We start from the raw sequence: 19,502 nt of genomic DNA, 5'->3' as shown, positions 1-19,502 counted from the left end.
ATTAGTACAACCACTGTGGAAAACAGTATGGAGGCTCCTCAAAAAAATGCTAATATAACTGCCATATGATCCAGCAATACCACTTCTAGGGATAAACCAGAAAGAATATGAGTCACGTTACAACAAAGGCTCCTCTATACCCATGTTTGCTGCAGCATTATTCACAATAGCTAAGCTATGGAAACAGCCAAGATGCCCCATTACTAATGAATGGATTAAGAAAATGTGGTATTTGTATACAATGGAATTTTAGCCATAAAGAAGAATGAAATTTTGTCATTTGCAGGTAAATGGATTGAACTGGACAACATCATCTTAAGTGAAGTTATCCAGGTTCAGAAGGCCAAAGGCTCATGCTTTCTCTCACATGTGGAGTATAGACCTAACAAAAATACAGCAATATTATAAAAAAGAGGTCACACCAAGAGGAGGTCACAAGGAAGGGGGGAAGGTAAAAGAAGGAAGTTAAGAAAATGAATATGGTTGAAGTACTCTCTATACAAGAATGAGTACAGAATTTTTAAACCTGTTGAAACCACCATAAAAATGGACTATGGCAGAATGAAGAAAAATAGAGGAGATAATCAACTGGGGTTATAATACATATACATGGAAATGTATACATGGAATATATATACATGGAAATGTCACAAGGAAACTCCCTGTGTAGCTATCTTTATTTTAAACAAGCAAAATGTTATTTTTTTCTCTTTTTCCTTTCTTCTTTTTTCTTCTACAAAATCAGAGAACAGAGGGCAGAACAGGTCCTGGGGCAAAGCCCTGAGTTCAACCTCCAGTACTGGCAAAAAAAATCAAAAAACAATTAGGATAGGAATGTGGCTCATGTGGTAGAGCATTTGCCTTGCCTAGGGGGGCTTAGATTTAACCCCCAGCAGTGTAAAAGAAAAGAAAGAAATTCTAAACTTCTTTTACATCTTTCAAAAATAATGTATACCCATTTTACAAAATCCTAAAAGTACAGAAAGCAAGAACTTTTAGGGAAAAAAATCATCATTAATCAAACTGCCTAAAGACAATCTTTATTCAAACACATTAGAAATAGTTTTAAGTGTAAGGACTGAGGCAAACAAACAGAGGAGATTTTCTGGATTATTAAGAACACTCAATAAACTACAGCAAATAGTTACTGGCAGTTTTATCCTTCTTTAGACATTAGTTTTATCCTTCTTTAGACCCCAGTTTTAGGGGTCATCCCTGTTATGTCCTCTCATTTTTGCAATGATACAGAGGATATCATACTAGATTATGTTCTGCCATCTCAGGAACTCTTTGATTTCTAGTGAATAGAAGCACAACTGTCTGAGTTTGAATCCTGGCTCCAAGACTTATCAGCTTTATGGCACTGAGGACATTGCCTGCCTGTGCCTCAGCATCACCTGAAAAACGGGATAATAGTAGAGACTACATCATAGGGTACCCTTAAGGAGTACAGCATTTGCCAGGAAACCCACTAAATGCTATGTAAGAATTTGTTAAATAATGAGAAAAAAGACACATTGCGGAAAAAATACTACCAAGGGAAGGACAAAGAGCAACAGGATGAAGGGAAGAGGCAGGATAAAAGGGGCAAAATAAATACTCTTAGTACCTTTCCATATTGAATCATCTCCATCCCAGGTAATGAAGTGGTCTTATATTCCTCCATAAAAGAGAGAATTGAAAAATGCTTGAAAGAGAGAAAGGGAGAAAGGGAGGAGGAAGAGGGAGGGAGCGAGGGAGGGACGGAGGGAGGAGGGACGGAAGGGAGGGGGGAGGGAGGGAGAGAGAGAAAGGAAAGAAATGAAGGAAGGACGGGAGCAGAGGGGAAGAGAAGATGAAGAAAACAGCCTGAAACCAGAAACATGTACAGAAAGCATGTCAGTCTTTGAGCCTAAGGACTCAAAGACTTTTTTGTTTGTTTGTTTGCTATCTTTCTTTAGTTTCTAATCTGTTAAATAAGCATAAAAATACTGCCTTGAGGAAGAGTTATAGCACCATTCTCAGAGTATAGCTGGTAATAGGGAATAATAAAACATCATTAATAAGAGTATTTTCCTCAATTTAGATAAGCAGTTACTTTTAGATTAACTTACCTTCCCAGAACCTTCTAGCTCCTGGTTATCTTTCAGGGCTTGTCCAGACAACATTTTCATTTGAATAACTCCTCCTATTGCAATGAAGGGTACAATTGCTAAGAGTAAAAGTGCTAATTGCCAGCCATAAACTAAGGCTATGATAATTCCTGTCCCAAGATTGGCAGCACTTTGGGAAATTACAGAAAGTCTGGAACCCATAGCCTAAAACAAAAAACAAATTTGAGATGAATTTTTGTATTATCTCTAAAACCTATGTTTATATATTCTTATGACAATTTACTTTCATGAAAACTTATTATTTTCTCAGGTATTCAATAAAAGTAAAACTTTACATATAAGAAGGCTATTGAGTTTCTAAAATGCAGAAGTCCATGACTTCTGAATATTAAAAGTAGAAGATTAAAAATCCAGAGTATAGTTACATATTTTTTCTGATTTTTTTCTCTAATCTGAGGAAAATTTAATTCGCCAAAACATGACCACTAAAGCTCTGCAAATTAGCAAGGTAAAAGAGTGATAATTATAATTTAAATATATTAAATTACATTTCTATATGTAGAAAAGGCCAATGTTAGGTACATAACTACTTACAGTGTAAGGCTGATATTTGTTACTAAGAATATTCAAATATGTCGGGGTCTATTTGAAATTTTTATGATGTTTAATTGAACCTGGATTTGATCTGGAAAATATATGTAGAGTTGAAAGGTATGGAACTTAGTTCATATTAAGCAGGCATCAGAATTTTCCCATGGATGCCAGAGGGAGGCTGAAGCATGATTTTCCATAATGTGCAGTGATTTGTCAACTCTAAACCAAAGCCAATCGCTATGATGTATGTAGAGCAGTCCAGCACAGCTCCTCTACCCTGCAAATACTCTGTGCCCTCAAGCCACTTCACACTGCTGCCCTTGCCCTCAGATATGCTCTCTCTACAACTGGCTTAAGACCTCCCCCACACCTATTTTTAGTCCATGCAATTGCAGTTGGTCTTAGGTAAAAATTATGAGGGAAAGTAGTTTAGGATGACCACTGCCATCTCTGTGACTTTGGACAAAACTCTTCCAACTCCCAAAATGAGCAGACACATCAATTAGCCACCAAAGCTTCTCTCCACTATATTCTGATGGAATCCTTTTTAATTCCCCATAACAATTCCCCTAGAAAATATTTAACACCTTTCTGACATAATCATGAGACCAGTACTTAGTGCAGAAAAGGTGCTACAACTACCGATGGCCTTTGTATATATTAAATTTCATACCAGGAAACTGCACAAGGGCTAACAGGGATAACATAAATTTTAAAAGCACATTTATTTTTATTTGATGTGATCATTGATCTTATATTAAAGAAATGCTTTGCTAAACTGGGCACAAGTCAAACAGTGGAGAGGCCTTCAAAGCCAGCTCTCTGTCTTGCACATTTTCCACGTGAAGGTCAAGAGATGCAACTTTGAGATAGTCTGCAAACAGGGTTGATGGAGGTTGCTTCTCTTCTCAGCATTTACAAGTCCTTTTTAGTACTTATTTCCCATAGCAGCTACTGAATCTCCCCCAAGTTCAGGCACACAGTCCAGTTCTGGATGGCAGTCAAAGATCAGAGAAATAAGTAAGAGAGATTAAAGATGACCAATTCTTTAACATACAGGACACATAAACTAAAAGATCTAGGATCTTATGCTATGGGGAGATTAAACCCTTTGGCTTTATTTAATTTAGAGGTATGGTGACACTTCATTGGTTATCGTCCTTTATTCTAAAGGCAAACACTCACATTCCACACCTGTTCCTGATACAGAGTGGGAGTTTACAGAGTTCTGAGGACAAATTATTTGTGCCTGTTTCTTCCCCTCTGGCTACTTACTTCCTCCCCACATCACATTATGGAACTTAGACTAATTTTAAAATATTTGTGCTTATTGGAAAAAAGAATCCATTTCTTGAACTTCTTTTTAAAATTAGAAATATTCCCCCAACCACCTTCTCCCAGAAAAAAATTTAAATACTTAGTAGCTTTGGATTTCTATGTGGCTTTTGTTTGTTTGTTTGTTTCTCTGCAGAAATCTAGACTACATTTCATTACAAAATTTAAAAGCCCAGCATTTCATAGAAAGGCACTGAAAGATATTTTCTTCTGACACGTTAAGCAGGATCCACCTGTTTCAATAATTTATAAATCCTTCTGTGAAAGTTTCATTACCCAGGAAGTTAAATAAGAAAAAAATTAACTTAGATGAACAAAAATCACCATCTATATTGTACACATAAACTTGAATTAGCCATGCTTAGGGTGACACGGATTTAGATAGTATAGAATGCATCAGATGTTTTTACAATAAAAACTAATTATACTACCTCTTACTGTGAAATAACCACAGATAACACACACACAAATGCACACACAAGTATTATCTACTTCTGTTACAGGTGCAAATGCGCTCATATGCATACACATATACGTGCATGTAGCCCTTGTCATAAGTAGGTAAGCTGGTGGTAGTGAAGAGGAAGACTGTCTTGAAACAGGGCCATAAAACATGGGAAGTTGCTAATTAAAAGCTGTAAAAAAAAAAAAAGGTTACCTCAAACAGGGCATAAGGCATGAGAAACTGTCAATTAAAGCTTATACAAGAAAGTTCAAAGCCGAGATAAAGAGTACCATGCAGAGATAATCACCCATTCCCGCCTTCCTTTGTCTCCACCTGTAAATAAACTTTCCTAAGCAGGACTTCCCTGCTGTTGTTATCTAAACAACCTTAGGTCTCTAACTCACTACTAGCCCCTAATTAATTACATTCCTTGTAACCTGATGCCCTGCACTACCTTTTAAATACCCTGTGAATCCTTTGTTCATTGTTCAGACATGGTATCCAGCTCAGTCCACTGGCATAAAATAAAATCTGAGCTCTCCAGTCCTCCAAGTGTCGCTTGGTTTCTCGTCTGTCAGTATTTCCACAACAGTATTGAAAAAACACTGACCTCTCCAAGCCAATTTGTGATGACAGTTTCACTGGGCTTTCCTAATTTGATGATGCTCCTCAATGTTTGACTTTGTACCTTCTCTTTGTTTTTAGTCATTGCTTTAAGTTCTGGAAATCAGTTCTGCCTCAGAGTTGCTCACATAAGGTGTGCAGGTGTTCCTGCTTGGGGACCATGAAAATGCCGGTTTGGTATGCCTCTAAGAAACAAGTGAGAAGCAGAATGTTGACACCAGCAGGCAGGGAGAGACCAAGGAATATGGCAAAGGGCACCAATGACGAGGGAATGATTCACCACAAACTTGACCAATACAGGAAACCAGTGCATCCTAAAGGCAGGTCATAACTCCAGAGGACTTTCAGAGGCGGGAAGAAATAGAACAAAGAATGCCCACCCTGCAACTGCTCAGAGTTCTGCTGCAAGGACTGAATTTGCATCCCCTCTACGATTGCATCTTCGTGGCCATGGGACGTGTGATGTGCGATGCTACCAAAGCACAGGAGCACACACAGCAGGATTTCTAGTACAGCTGCACTACAGTTCAGGCAGCAAAGCTGAGCAACAGAATACAGGATTTGGATGCTTTGAGGACTCGATTTGTCCACAGTGATCACCATCCCAAAGAAATGTTTCTCTTGGGAGCTAGCCACAGGGACATACCCTAAAGCTTATTTATAGATTTTTGAGGTAATTTAAATTAAAAATAAATAGAAATATTTTAATGTCTTCCTCCATCTATCACCTGATTGCTCTGCTCCTTTTGACAAAAGTCTTTAAGCCATATATCTAGATGTGTCTCCTTTCTCTCTTCCCCTTTCCCTTCAGACTCCTCTCAAACTTTTGTTCTCACTATATCCCTGAAACAGTTCTTGTGAGCACCATAACAACCTCTACATTGCCACACTGTGTGAATTGTTTAATTGTCTTTCAAGCTTATCACAGTGTTATTTATTTATTTATTTATTTATTTATTTATTTATGCAGTACTGGGGCTTGAAATCAGGACCAATGCATTGAGCCACTCCACCAGCCTTTTTTGCGTTAGGTATTTTCCAGATAGGGTCTTGCGAACTGTTTGTCTGGGTTGGCTTCTAACTGCGATCCTCCTGATCTCTGCCTCCTGAGTAGCTAGGATTACAAGGATGAGCCACTGGCACCCAGCTTATCACAGTATTTCACAGCCTAAGTTGCAGCTTCCTTAAAATGTTTTCTGGGTTTTGTCTCTAGGATGCAGTTCTTCTCCCACCCTGGCCACTCCTCACTGTTCTTTGTTGTCTCATCTTCACATCCCTGACCTCAGGGCTAAAACTTGTTCTCCACACAAGCTTCTTTGGCCACCTTATCCATTCTCATGGCTTTAAAAGCCACCATTATGCTGAAAAATCTCCAGATTCTCTGATGAGCTCCAGGTGTACAAACCATCCTCCTTGTTGACATCTCCACCTGGATTTCAATGTGGGCACCACAACCTTACCATGATCCACACAGAACTCTCAATTCTCCCCTAAGCCTACTTCTCCAACAGACTTCCAATTTCTTTAAAAATTAGCTACACTTCTTCAGCTGTATTGGTGAAACATTTAGTTACCCTTAAATCCCCTTTCTGTCATATCCCTCCTCTAATCCAATCAGCATATTCTATAAGCTGTACCTTTAAAATAGCAGAATTGTTTACACTTCATCACCTTTATCATATCCACTAATCTAAATCATTCTCATCCCTCTGCTGGATAATTATAATATACCCTCTATTTCTATTCTTGCTTCCTTCAGGCTAGTCACACAGCAGCCATAGTGATTCTTTCAATCTTTCAGATCATGTCACCTTTACATTGAAAACTCTACAATGGCTTTCCATCTAATTCCAGATTTAACACTATGGCACCTCTTTCACTAACTTTCATCAAGCCTCAGTATTCTTCTGGTTATTTGATGAATGAATGCTGCAGCCTCAGAGCCTGTGCACTTGCTGATCTTCTAACTTCTAACTAGAACACTTCTGCCCAGGCACTTACAGGGATGGCACCTTTCCTTCCTTCAGACACCCTCTGTATATCACCATATCGTTCCTTTTCCACCAGGCCACCAATAGCCCTATATTCTGCTTCTATTTTTTCCTCATGGCATTTTTGGCAATATTATCTATAATGTAGATTCCATAAGGGCAAAAACATTGTCTATTTTAAGAAGATCAAAGTTATTTCAATGTACATTTTGTTCTGATAAGTTTTATACAACTTCATTTAAATCTTGATTTTTGTTGGTTCATTGTAACTCTCTGTGTATTTCCACATTCATAATCAAATTCACTTTTCCATAAGTCTCATCTATTAGACAGAAAAGAAATCAGTGTAGTACTGCCTTCTGGGAATATTGAAACATCATAAAGACTGACAAGGTTCAAGGAGGGGAGACACACGCAGAGATCACCTTTGTTTCAAAGTACAGATTATAGATTTTTGTCATAAATGCTGCTGAAGAAGAGATTTTTCACTTCATCCAAAAATCTAAACTTAATTTTATGACTCTTTTTATTTAAGGATTCAGGTAAAAACAAAATTTAAGTTTTATATCCAATAAAGTTATTCCTTCTACATATGCTGTAATTTATAATGTGCTTTTCATTTCATTCAACCTATTTTAAAGAATACTTCCTACCTTCCCAAGTAAACTGTAAAGTAATATGCCTAAATTTTCTGATGGCAACTACACATACTGTTTTCTTCAGGAGCAATTACAATTTTCTAATTTAAGGAAGCTGATTCTGAATGATATGCTGACAATACTTTCTTTTCTAAATAATTATTCTTCTAAAGTATCTTGATAGTAGTATGAGTAACATAGCAACAAAAAAGAAAGCTTATACCTTCCTTATACACTATACTTTATATAATCTTTAAAGAGTTAACACTCTCGCTATAAAGTTTCTGCCACATCTGTGGATTAGCTGTGTAGTTACATCTTCTAAAAGATGGTAATGATATGATAATACATCTAGTAAGAAAGTGAATTGCACATGGAGGTTGAAATGGAATGGAGACAAACACCAACAGCAAGCAGGCACGCACCCCTTTCACTTGTGCAGCATCATTGGCGAGCCTGGTAGTCAATGCTCCAGTGGCGTTTTTAGGGTCATCGAACCAGCTCACATCCTGTAGCACAAAAGAGATTTCATTCTCTGCAGGCCTTGTTTATGAGACTCCTAGCTCCAGAGGAGCATTCAGGATAGAAGGATCAATAAATAAGAAAGGGATTTAACACATGATTACTTAGTTAGATAATTACATGACTAGATGATTTCATCTGTCAAAAAGTTTTTTGAGTCTCTACTTCATCCCAAGCTTGATTTATAAATGTTAGCTCAATCCAACAGTGAACAAAAACAACAAAGTTACTGCTATAATAAAGCCTTGGTTCTAGAGATCAAAGGTACAAAAATCCCATAAATATACTTTAAATAAACACTATGGAGAAAAACAGAGCAGATATGATGGCAAAAACATGAGGGAAAGTGTTGTTTGAGAACTGGGGAGGAGACAAAAGGCCTCTCTAAGGAGAAGGTTAAGTAGAGACCTAAATGAAAGGAGGAATAAAAATGACCTAAGGGAAGAAACAGCACTGCAAAGGCCCTGAAACAAAGGCACACTCCATCTTTTCAAGTCCTACCAAGAAAGTTTTACAGGCTTCCAGAGCCCATTTGTCCCTGAGTGGCTTCCCTGATCCTCTCTTCCCAAACCCTTACACAAGAGATGGGGAGTAGACTGTGTGCTGGACAAGGATGACACTGCAGGAGATGGCATCTAAGATGTAGGGAGGGTTGGTACATCATGTACAGCTTTTAAGCAACTATAAAGATTTCAGAATTTACCAGGAGATGTATAGATAGCCTCAGCAGGCCAGACCTGTGTTTTGACTTATATTTTAGAAGATGACTCTGGCTGCTGAGATAAGGATGGACGCAATGGAATTAGCCAGGAGGCCATTGCAATGTTAAACACAGAGAAAGCAGCCATCACAGATTCCCTAACAACTGATAGAGTGGCACTGTCATTTACTGATATGAGCAAAGATTAGGTAAGGAGTAAACCTGGTGGGGAAAGAGGAGTCAAAAGTTCAAGTGTATAATTTTAAAGTATGAAACATTAATTAGAGATCCACCTAGGAGAATGATCAAGCACTTAAATAGCTAAACTTCAGGGCAAAATAAGTGAACTGAGTTAAAAACCTAGCAACAAAAGCAATCTAGATTAAATATGATTTTCTTGGTATAGTCCCTAATATTTTTAAATACACAAATACAAAGTTATGAAATTGAAGTATAAAATATGCCAATCACAAATAGCTATGATTTCTGCAGGAAAGGGGGTGATAAAGGAAAAAGATGGAGGGGTGAATCTACAATATATTGTAAGCACTTTTGTAAATGTCACAATGTATGCCTGGTACAACTATAATATGCTAATAAATAAATTTTAAAACAAATAAATATGATTCCTAAAAAGTTATTTGAACTGATGATTCACATTAAAGCAATAAAACCATTTTTATCCAAAATATTCAAGTAAGAAGTGAGGTACTATAGTTCATTATAGCCTATATCAATTTGCTTTATAGTAATTTCAAGTGCTTAAATATTTCCACACTGGAATATAACTTCCATGAAGACTGGGACCATTCAGATTGGAATGCTTAGTACTATTTTTTGTAAGCAAAAGGCCTTAAAAAACTCAAAACTTATGAGTTTGCTGTACCAAAAAATTTATTGAGAGGGTACTACAAAAACCATCCACTCAACTCAGAAAATGTAACCAACATGGGTTTTGGCTTAGAGGCTGATAGGATGATGGACCATTGGCTCTTGACCAAGGTCAGCCTTGAGCCTAAGTGGAATCTCATTTATAAATACAGTTTGACCAGAGAGTCCACAAACAGAATCTCTCACTCATTAGATTCAGTTGTGGCTCTTCCATCACTAACTGGCAATTCCGGTTAGTAGACACCAACTGGATAAGTGGGTACTTTTAAGTCATTGTGGGGAGACTGGAAAAGGACTTCAGGGCCATAGACAAATGGGAAGATGTAGATGTCCTCTAGAAAACATGAAACAGTTTCTCATGCTTCCCAGTTGGGGTTCAAGTCCCCTGGGAACACCTGAGGCAATTTCTAGAGTACCATTTTATTCAAAATGGTAAGTGATTAATGATTTTACAAGGTGATTTTAAATCACTAACAAAATATTCTAATTGTTAAATAAGCTTTCTTCTTTGAACGAGGCTGCTCTGGGTTACATTCCTCAAATCCCCTCTATCCCTTTCTAAAGAAAATATCTTGAGAGGCACTGTTAAGTCCTCATCAGTGTATTAGCACATCAGTGTGGCCCCTGCAAAAAAAACTGGGAAGTGAGGGATGGGCCATGGGAATCTGTTTAGATTCATGAAATGAATGCACAAGGCATCCACTGATGGGAAGAAACATGACAGAGTATCCTGAGTACACAGGAGAAGGAAGAAAAGAGGGGGTAAATGAGGGGCACTGACCATCACTTCCAGCTACACTACCTATGACTGTTGAGACAAAAGGGTGGAGGTGGTGAATCCACTCAGGTGACTCCAGCTGTCTCAAAGCAGTCCAGTTCCTTGTGCTCAGCAGAAGCAAACACAGCACAGGGCCTCAGCTTTTGCCTACAGATGATTCATACACTCCTCTGAGATAAGACTGAGGAATGACCAATATGGGATCTTGTTCTAAGCAACCTGACAGAATTCCTACTGCTTAGGTTCATGGGGACATGGGACCTGGGGGGCATCTTACACAACCCACTGACAGCCATACCTGTCTCAGCATGGATCTGAAAACCCTGTACCGCAGCCGTTTGGTGAGGATCTCTCCAGCTTTGCCAAATGTGAAGCCCTGTGAAGAATGAGAAAATGCCACACAGAACATCTGTCAGACACAAGACACTAATTACACTAAAGGGTATCATTGCTAAGGTGGGATGCTACACAAAGTCAGAAGTCTGACTTCCAGGGTTTGCTACATTTCTGTGACTGTGTGCAAGGTGCAGGGTGCAAGTTGCACTGGTGATAAGGCCAGCAGAGCCTGGTTTTGACCCTGCCATTCCCAGCCAACTGGCAGGCTGACCAAGGATTTATTACAAATGTATTACTTGTCCTCACTCCCATCCTGACTGACTTCCCCCATGAATGGGGGTCTGTCATTCAGGAAGCTGGTATGGAGCACTTAAAACAGGGTTGAGTATATTATGTATTATTGAAATTAGGACTCGTGAATTTGAAAAGGAGTGCTATTAATAATTATACAAGGACCTGAAGTGTAATTTGGATAAACATGAATTTACATTCTTCTAAGTCATAATAGATATAGACAAAAGGTACCAAATTTTTAGTTTTAAGTTGAAAATCCCAAAGTTTGGGAGTGAAACAGGTTGAGGAGGAAACCTGGCCAAGACAGAACTGTCTGCAGTCTCCACACTCATGGCAAAATCTGGGTATGGGAGGAGGGAATGGAGTGACTGGGAAACAACCGTAAGTGAGTGTGCTGCCATGCTGGCTCACATGTGGTGAGAAAGGAAAACAGAGTCCTCACTCCAATGAGCTTGGGGACACAGAAACAGAAGGAGGCTGTAATCACCTTTCCTTCTGGCGTGGGGAAGCAGAGTGGAAATGGCTGTCAGTATATCAGGAGTGGGGAGGACCTGATAACAGCTCTGCATCTGCCACAGAATCAGAGAACAGAGAAGGGCAGCCACACCTGCTGTGTGCTCTCAAGTAGCATGCTGGACCTTAATGAGAGAGGGAAGAAACACATACAAGGGCACAAGGGAAGAAATAACCATTTCCTCCAAGTGTCCTGACAAAGGGGAGCATGGAATGGAAGGCCAGGTGGGGCCAGAGGCCCCTCAGATTGCAGCATTAAGGGAAGGGGGCACATAGCCTCTACTCAATGCTGCAATGCCACACAGCCTTCTGCTTAATACATACTGTCCATGCAGCAGTGGAGAAGGGAAAACTCCTACACTAAACAAGGTTAAGCCTAAAACTCCTACAGTTTACTGGGAAATGGTCACAGGAAGGTTTCTGCTGTTGGACCAAATGGAATATGGAGAGTCTTCCTGGCTTTGGGAAAATTATTATTATTACTACTATTATTGAGAGCTACCTTATTCTGACACTGTACCTTACACACATCATCACACTAAGTCCTATGACAACCCTGCCCAATCACCATGTTTCAGAACAAACTGAGGTGTAGAGAGGCTGACAAGGTGCCAGAGGCCACATTGTAAGTGGCCAAGCTGGAATCTGAATTCAGTCTATGAGAGTCTGAGTTGAATGGGAAGCCAGAGACTCTGGTCTGAGCTCTTCTCCCCACCAAACTCTTTCTCAAATGAACAGTTGGGCCCTCCTCCCTTTTTGGCACTATGCTGCTGCTACACCTGTGAAGTCCAGGAACTCAGAGACTGTTCAAACCTGGGTCTGGTAGGCACGGTAGGCTCAGCCTCTCTAAGCATCATCATGATACAAAGGAACTTCCTTAACTCCCTTTATGTCCCTGGTTCAAACTATCAAAGCCTACCTGAGACTAAATTCTTTACCAACCTCACAAGGAACAATCTTTACCTCTCCACAACCTGTGGCATTAATGGCTGGTGTGGCAAACTTGTATGTAGTTAGTGTCCTATGAACTCTAGCAAGGTCAAATTTCCCCATGAAACTTTAAATACTTCATAAACAAAGATGGTTATTTTCTCTAGTGTTCCCTATAATGTTCAGAACAATGTCCTTTTAACAAATACAATGCATGTTTATAATCTGCTAAATAAGCCTACTCAGAGTCTTTATTTTAAAAAAAATCCCATGTGGCTAGTCTCTGATTTGTTTAAGAATTATTTACTACACCTCACATAGCCTGGGCATGTGGTCCCACGACCTCTCTTAATCGTCAAGAGGCAGCATTATCTCTGTTTTACAGATAAGGAAACCGAAGCTAAGACAATTTAAAAGTTTAAGTTACTTATTTGCCAAAGGACATATAATAGTGAAAATAGTAGCTAAATCTAAGTCTAATACTGAAACCCACACCGTACTGCCATACCAGTTCCTTTGTGATGTCATTTTACCAAATGCTTTGCGAACTGTAAAATCTGACTATATAAATATTTCCTGCAGTTTTTTTGAGTATTGATATTCTTCTATCATAAAAGGGATCTTTCTCATTTAGCAAAGGTGAATGAGAAAATTTTCAAACCATCCTACAAAAAGGAAAGTGTTTATAAATCCCCCCAAAAGTGAATGAAGGAATAATGTAGCTATTTACCTGAAGGAAATATGTAATAAAAGAAACAATTCCAATAACCAAAAACAGTAGTGAGTATAGGTTACTCTTCTGTCGTTTTGTTTCAGGATCATCATTAGTTGCGAAAACCTGTGAGAAAATATTTAAAGTGTTGTTAGTTCAATCACTGACGAAATTATTCTGTGTCTGATCCAGTTACCATCTGGAAGTTTTGAGGGTCAGTAGAACCTTAGCACACTGGAAGACAGCATTGGCTTTCTGAGTGGTACAGACCTCAAAGCCATCTGCATTTTGCTTTGTTAGAGACCCAGAGGCTCTGCCATCCACAAATTGATCCTTCTTCAAGTAAAGAGTGCCACCCAATTATATAAGCAATAAACACACACACTCCTCTTCCCTTGGTGAGGAACTACACTGCATGGCAACTGATTGCTTTACTATGTGGGTATTTCCAACTCTCCCAAGGTTTCTGGAGAGAATTTATTGATGAGCTCTTGCTGACAAGGGAGGTATGCTCATTTACTCAACCTTCCAGAAAGAAAGCAGCTCCTTAGCTAGCATTCCTTGTCAGATGACCAGTTAGAGGACAGGTGGAGAACTACAGCCAGTTAAGAACTATATCCACATGCAAAAACCTTTCCAGAGATGGTTAGAAGACCAAAAGCACATCTTGAGTTCAAGGAAAATCGAAAATACCCACTCCACAGGGAAAGAAAACACACTCCTCCCTAATGGGGCCCAAATCAGTCTTCTAAGAGAGGCTGTCTCTTAACCTAACTCAGATAATTTTACCCTTTCTTTTTTTCCTTTTTGGTGGGAATGGGGTTTGAACTCAGGGCTTCAAGCTTGCAATGTTGGCATTCTACCACTTGAGCTACACTTTCAGCCCTTTGCCCTTCATTTAAAAAAAATTTTTTTTTTAGAAAACTAAATAAATTTTTCTTAACTAGTCATTTCAACAAAAATAATGAGAACTAATCACAGAATTCTTGCTCTGGTCCAGGCATGCAAATTCAAGCCTACTCTTCCTTTAATCCTAAAAAAAAAAAAAAAACTCCTGATTTTTTTTTTAATTATCATCACCATTTCACACAGAGAAACTGAAGTACAGAGAAATTATCCTGCTGAAGGTGACAAAGCCAGAAAGGGATGGCCAAAGGAGATTAACACCAAGCCATCTGACCCATCATAACCCACTAATAACAATGAGGCAGATGGCTGCTTGCCTACCTAATTTCTAGGAGCTAATGTTCTAGCCTTGGTTCACCTACCTCCAGACTTAATGTTACATAAAGAATGAGAAAATATAAACTCCATAAGTTGAATTTTTGTTAAAACTAAAACATGCCCATTCTTAACTTACATACTTCCACTTCTGATGATATCACTATTTACCTCCCTGACTGCAAGACATATTAGAACTGAGATTATCAAACTATCAGCCACCATCAAACATATTCATTCACATTTTTAGTGGAATATAGTCAAGGTCATATGTTTACATATTATACATGGCTGATTTCACACAAGGGCAGAGTTGAATATATGCAACAATGATATGGACTATAAAGCCTAAAATATTTATTCTCTTACCCTTTAAAGAAAAAGTTTTCTGGCCCCTGTGCTAGAATATGGCTATGGAATCAGATATTTTGTCTCCACAGTATTTTTTCAGCACGTAGAAAAATATGTAGCATAAAGCAGGCACTGAAAAAAATATTTCTTGAATGATCACATTAAACATGAATATCAACCTGAAATAAGCTAGTCAGGCATGGGTAGACTTGAATAGTTGCATATTTTTGTCGTAAAATGAAAAGTTAGTGTTAGGTTTATGCTTCTTCTGGCGGTCAATCTCTTTCTCCACAAGGTTTTCAGCAGTATGTCAAGGGGTGGCTTCAGTTTGATGGCTGAAAAACCCTCACTAACCAGAGAGCAGGTCTGCCCGTATTGTAACTTTGTTAATCAAAAGGCCACCATTACAATCAGATGGAACCCACATGTCAACCTCAATCTTCTAGGAGCTTGCTATAGTTTAGATTTGAGGTGTCCCCAAAAAAGGTTCATGTGTTGATAACTTTAGCTCCAGATGGTGGATCTGCTCATTTAGAGGTGACTGGATAATGAAGATGCTGACCTAACCAATGGATTAATCCCTTGATGGATTCATAATATGAGCACTACTGGTTTGTGAAGCCTATTTGGATGCAGTAGATCATTGTGATGGTGATGGTGGTGGTGTGGAGTGTGCTCTGGAAGGATATACATTGTTTCCAGCCCCTTAAAATCTGTTTCTGCTTCCTGGTCATCATGAAGTGAGCACACTCTGCCATATACTCCCACCATTAGGATATTCTCTCTTGCCTCAGATCCAAAGCAGTGGATCCAGCTAACCTTGGTCTGAAATCTCTGAAACTGTGCGCAAAATAAATCTTTCCACCTTTTAAACTGTTTCTTCTCAGTCATTTTTTTACAGTGATTAAAAGCTCACTAATACAAAGCTAATTCTTTTTATTTAAGTCTTAACAAGTGAGATGAAAATTATATCTTATATAGGTAACATACTGTCCCAGTCATGTCCTGGCAAGTGTGTATGTTACAGAATAACTCATGTTCAACTGAGTTGAACAAACACATGAGATAGCCCCTTTGCACATGGGTGAGATGATGGCTCATGAGTTCTGCTTAGAGTTCCATGTTGAACTCTAAGAATATATAGAATATATATACTTTCTATATAAATATAGAAAAGTCACTTCACCAGTTTCATTGACTCTGGTCCTCAGATACTTAGGACAGAAATCATCAGGGCCCTGGGCAGAAACCAGGACTAAAGAATGTTTACAAAACTATCATTCTTGTCACAAACCAAAGAAGAACAGACTCTGTTCTGACATCTTCAGGTTCACCAGTTTCACATGAAGAGACATGTTTTTTGTCACTTGTGTATACTTATACAAATAGTTCATTCTTCAGCCAGGATTCAGAAGTAAATATAAACAATGGTCATAAACTCTTACCCCTATAATCTTTGAAAATATAACTGCAAATGCTGGTTGCAGGCCTCCGTTTACAATGGCACAAATAACACCAACCACTAAATAAGGCCATTCGGTTAAATTCAGCTTTAGAATCCTCCAGAAAGAAACTGAAGGTACATTTTCATCCTAGAAAAGAGAAAACATTACAAAAAGCTGGTTTTTAAAAAAGAATTTGCCATTGATTTTGTGGTGTGCAATCTTCAATAGCACCATTTATTAAAATTGGTATGTCCCATTGTTATCCCTTATCAACCGGTGGCTATTTAGCTTGAAAAAAAGCACTGACAGATTATGCTACAGTTACCCTTTATTTTTTAAGAAATAAATGCTGCTCTCTCTTTTCTCTTTTTTTCTTTCTCTCTCTCTTTTTTTTTTGTACTACTCACAGGCAGGTGCTCAACCACTTGAGCTATGCCCCAAGCCCTTTTTCTTTATTTTTTCAGAAAAGTTTTTATGGTTTTTGTTTCACCACCACCACCACCACCAGGGAGACCCAAACAATGTATGCACATGTGAATAAATAAACAAATAAATAAATAAAATTTAATTCATTTTTAACTCAAAAATTGTGTACAACACGTTGTTGCCAAACCCTTTTTCGTCACTAGACACCTATTAAGATCTCAGAGAACTGGCATCCTAAGGGAAAAAAATAAATAAATAAAATCCCACTATAATCTCTTTATATTAAAATTGTAATTCTAAAAATCTTTTAATTAATTCTTATTCTCAAGTTCTAAACAGCTTCTAAAGTGTTGACATTTTGGTTTCATCTCACTTGGAGGATAGGACAGAAGAAGTCTGGAAAATCATTTCTTGTTCCCCCTCCTACCCCAACCCCCAAACTAGGAGAGACATTGGGGCATAAAACTCTACATCTCCATCCATACCAGTGCCTCTTTTATACTAAGCTTTCTTTCTTGGCTTTGTGGTCCTCGCATACTCTTGCGGGTTGATCTTCTTCTTAGACTGGATCCTGAATCTTTTAAAGGCATTTCCAAGTCATCAAGTTCACTTCTAGATTCACAAACTTCACTTCCTGATTCAATTTCATTCCCTCTTGTCTAAAATGAATAAGAAATAGGCACAAGCTGATTAGGCTCAATTAATCAATAAAAATTAGTAACAGAACATAAGATATCAAGGAAATGGTTTAAGTTGTATTAGAAAAGGATGAGGTTAAAGCTGCTGTTTCTTTTTGTGTGGTACATTAAAAATGATAACCAGTAAGTAAGATTTCCCACTGGATATGCCGAAATAGTATGCCATCCCTCCCATCTATCTTATCTAGTCATCTCTTTTCTGAGATATTCAGCTCAATAAAGATGCTTTGGACCAGTGCCATCAACAGAAATATGGTAAAAGCCAAAACATGAACCACATTTGTCATTTAAAAATGTCTAGTATCTACATTAAAAATGTGAAAAGAGGTAAAATTTTAATTATATACTTTATTTAACAAAATATATCTAAGATATTATGGATAGCCAATGATATTATCCTATCAACATGTAATCAATATAAAATATTTGAGCTGGCTGAGTGGCTCAAGTAGTAGAGTGCCTGCCTAGCAAGCATTAGGACCTCAGTTCAAACTCCAGTGCCACCATTACCATAAAAATATTTTTTTTGAGATGTGTGATATTCTTTTTTTGTACTAATCCTTCAGAATTTACCTAAAACATTTCAATTCAAATGAACACCATTCAAATGTTCAGTAGTCACATATGACTAGTAGCTACTAGGTAGATAACTCAACTTTAAACCTTTATAAGCTTTTTTTTAAACTATCCTTATTTATCTCCTCTCTTATCAAGAAAAAATATCTAAAACACTGCTCTGCTCTTGCATTCCACTAATAGTTCCTCTAAGTTTTCAAGATAGTCAAATGAAATAATTTATTTATAGCATTAAGCACAGTAATATCACCTTATCACCAAGGTGATTTAGGAAAATTATAGAGTTAAACTGCACCTGCATTGTGACAAGTTTGAAGTAAATGCCTCTCTGCTTCATGAGTTCATCATGATTTCCTTTCTCCACGATGACTCCATCATCAAAACCAGCAATGACATCAGCACCACGAACTGTAGACAAGCGATGAGCGATCACGATAGTGGTCCGCCCTTCTCTGGCCTAAAGAGAAAGGGATTTGGCTTTCAGTTACACTAACAATAACATGCAAAAATTGATCCCTTCAACTTATATTTACTGAACACCAATGCTTTGGACATTGTAAAGCCATCAAAAGTATAGAAAATATTCTATGACTTTGATAAAGATATAGTCAACAGACAATGGTTTTAAATGATTTTTGGTTATAATAAGTATAAACACAAATATCACATTTACATATTAATATTATTTTATGCCTCTAAGTATGTTACTGAACATCTATCAGACTAAATTTATGGTAATCATCAGCAGTTTAGGCAAAACTCTGCAGGCAAGGCATTGAGCAGTCAAAACAAACACATGCCAAATTACTATCATATGTATCAGCTGTGATCAGCCCTAGAAATCATAAAGTCTGATATGTCACAGGACCACTTGGATAATTAAGACCACAAATATGGGGGAGCACAGATCAGACTCTAGCATTATATTATCCCAAACTCAACTCTTGCTTCTGCTACTTATGAATTTCAGAAATTTATTCAAGTCTCTTAACTTCTGTGAGGCTCAGTTTATTCTTGCACAAAATGGGGACAATGACAGTTCTCCTAGGGTAGATGTGATGAATAAATATTGCAATTCACATAAGGAATGTAGTACTGTACTTGTATAGAAAGTTCTTACCATGTGACACTTGTTCCTAGGTTAAAGCATTATGGGAAAAGTGAAGAGCTATATAAAAGTATTATATATGACCAATCTAATTTTTAACCTAACTTGGAACAGAGGCTTGCCTGAAATTTCTTTAATCTTTGTAACTTTCTCAATGCTTATGATTTCTGTCACTCTGTGTTGCTCTCCAGTAACAAGAAATAAAACTAAAAATCAGCATACATGTACACAAAATGCATACAAATATATCAGGGTTGAGATGAAAAAAATAAAACCAAATG

At 37.9% G+C, this 19,502-nt stretch overlaps 1 protein-coding gene across 2 annotated transcripts in view; it reads right to left on the bottom strand.

The window, feature by feature from the left end:
• The window catches only part of LOC109689162 (ATP-dependent translocase ABCB1), an 86,309-nt gene that overhangs the window by 22,390 nt on the left and 44,417 nt on the right, over positions 1-19,502 (bottom strand). For both annotated transcript variants that reach the window (XM_074064847.1, XM_020167905.2), the window contains exons 15-21: positions 18,409-18,570; positions 17,325-17,498; positions 16,414-16,560; positions 13,415-13,522; positions 10,910-10,987; positions 8,146-8,229; positions 2,094-2,297 (exon numbers count right to left, since the gene is read on the bottom strand). In XM_074064847.1, coding sequence (XP_073920948.1) covers positions 2,094-2,297; positions 8,146-8,229; positions 10,910-10,987; positions 13,415-13,522; positions 16,414-16,560; positions 17,325-17,498; positions 18,409-18,570 — 957 coding nt within the window. The remainder of the gene's footprint in view (positions 1-2,093; positions 2,298-8,145; positions 8,230-10,909; positions 10,988-13,414; positions 13,523-16,413; positions 16,561-17,324; positions 17,499-18,408; positions 18,571-19,502) is intronic.

This window comes from Castor canadensis, chromosome 2 (assembly GCF_047511655.1).
Source record: "Castor canadensis chromosome 2, mCasCan1.hap1v2, whole genome shotgun sequence".
Taxonomy (NCBI): domain Eukaryota; kingdom Metazoa; phylum Chordata; class Mammalia; order Rodentia; family Castoridae; genus Castor; species Castor canadensis.
This window is presented reverse-complemented; position numbering and strand designations above follow the sequence as displayed.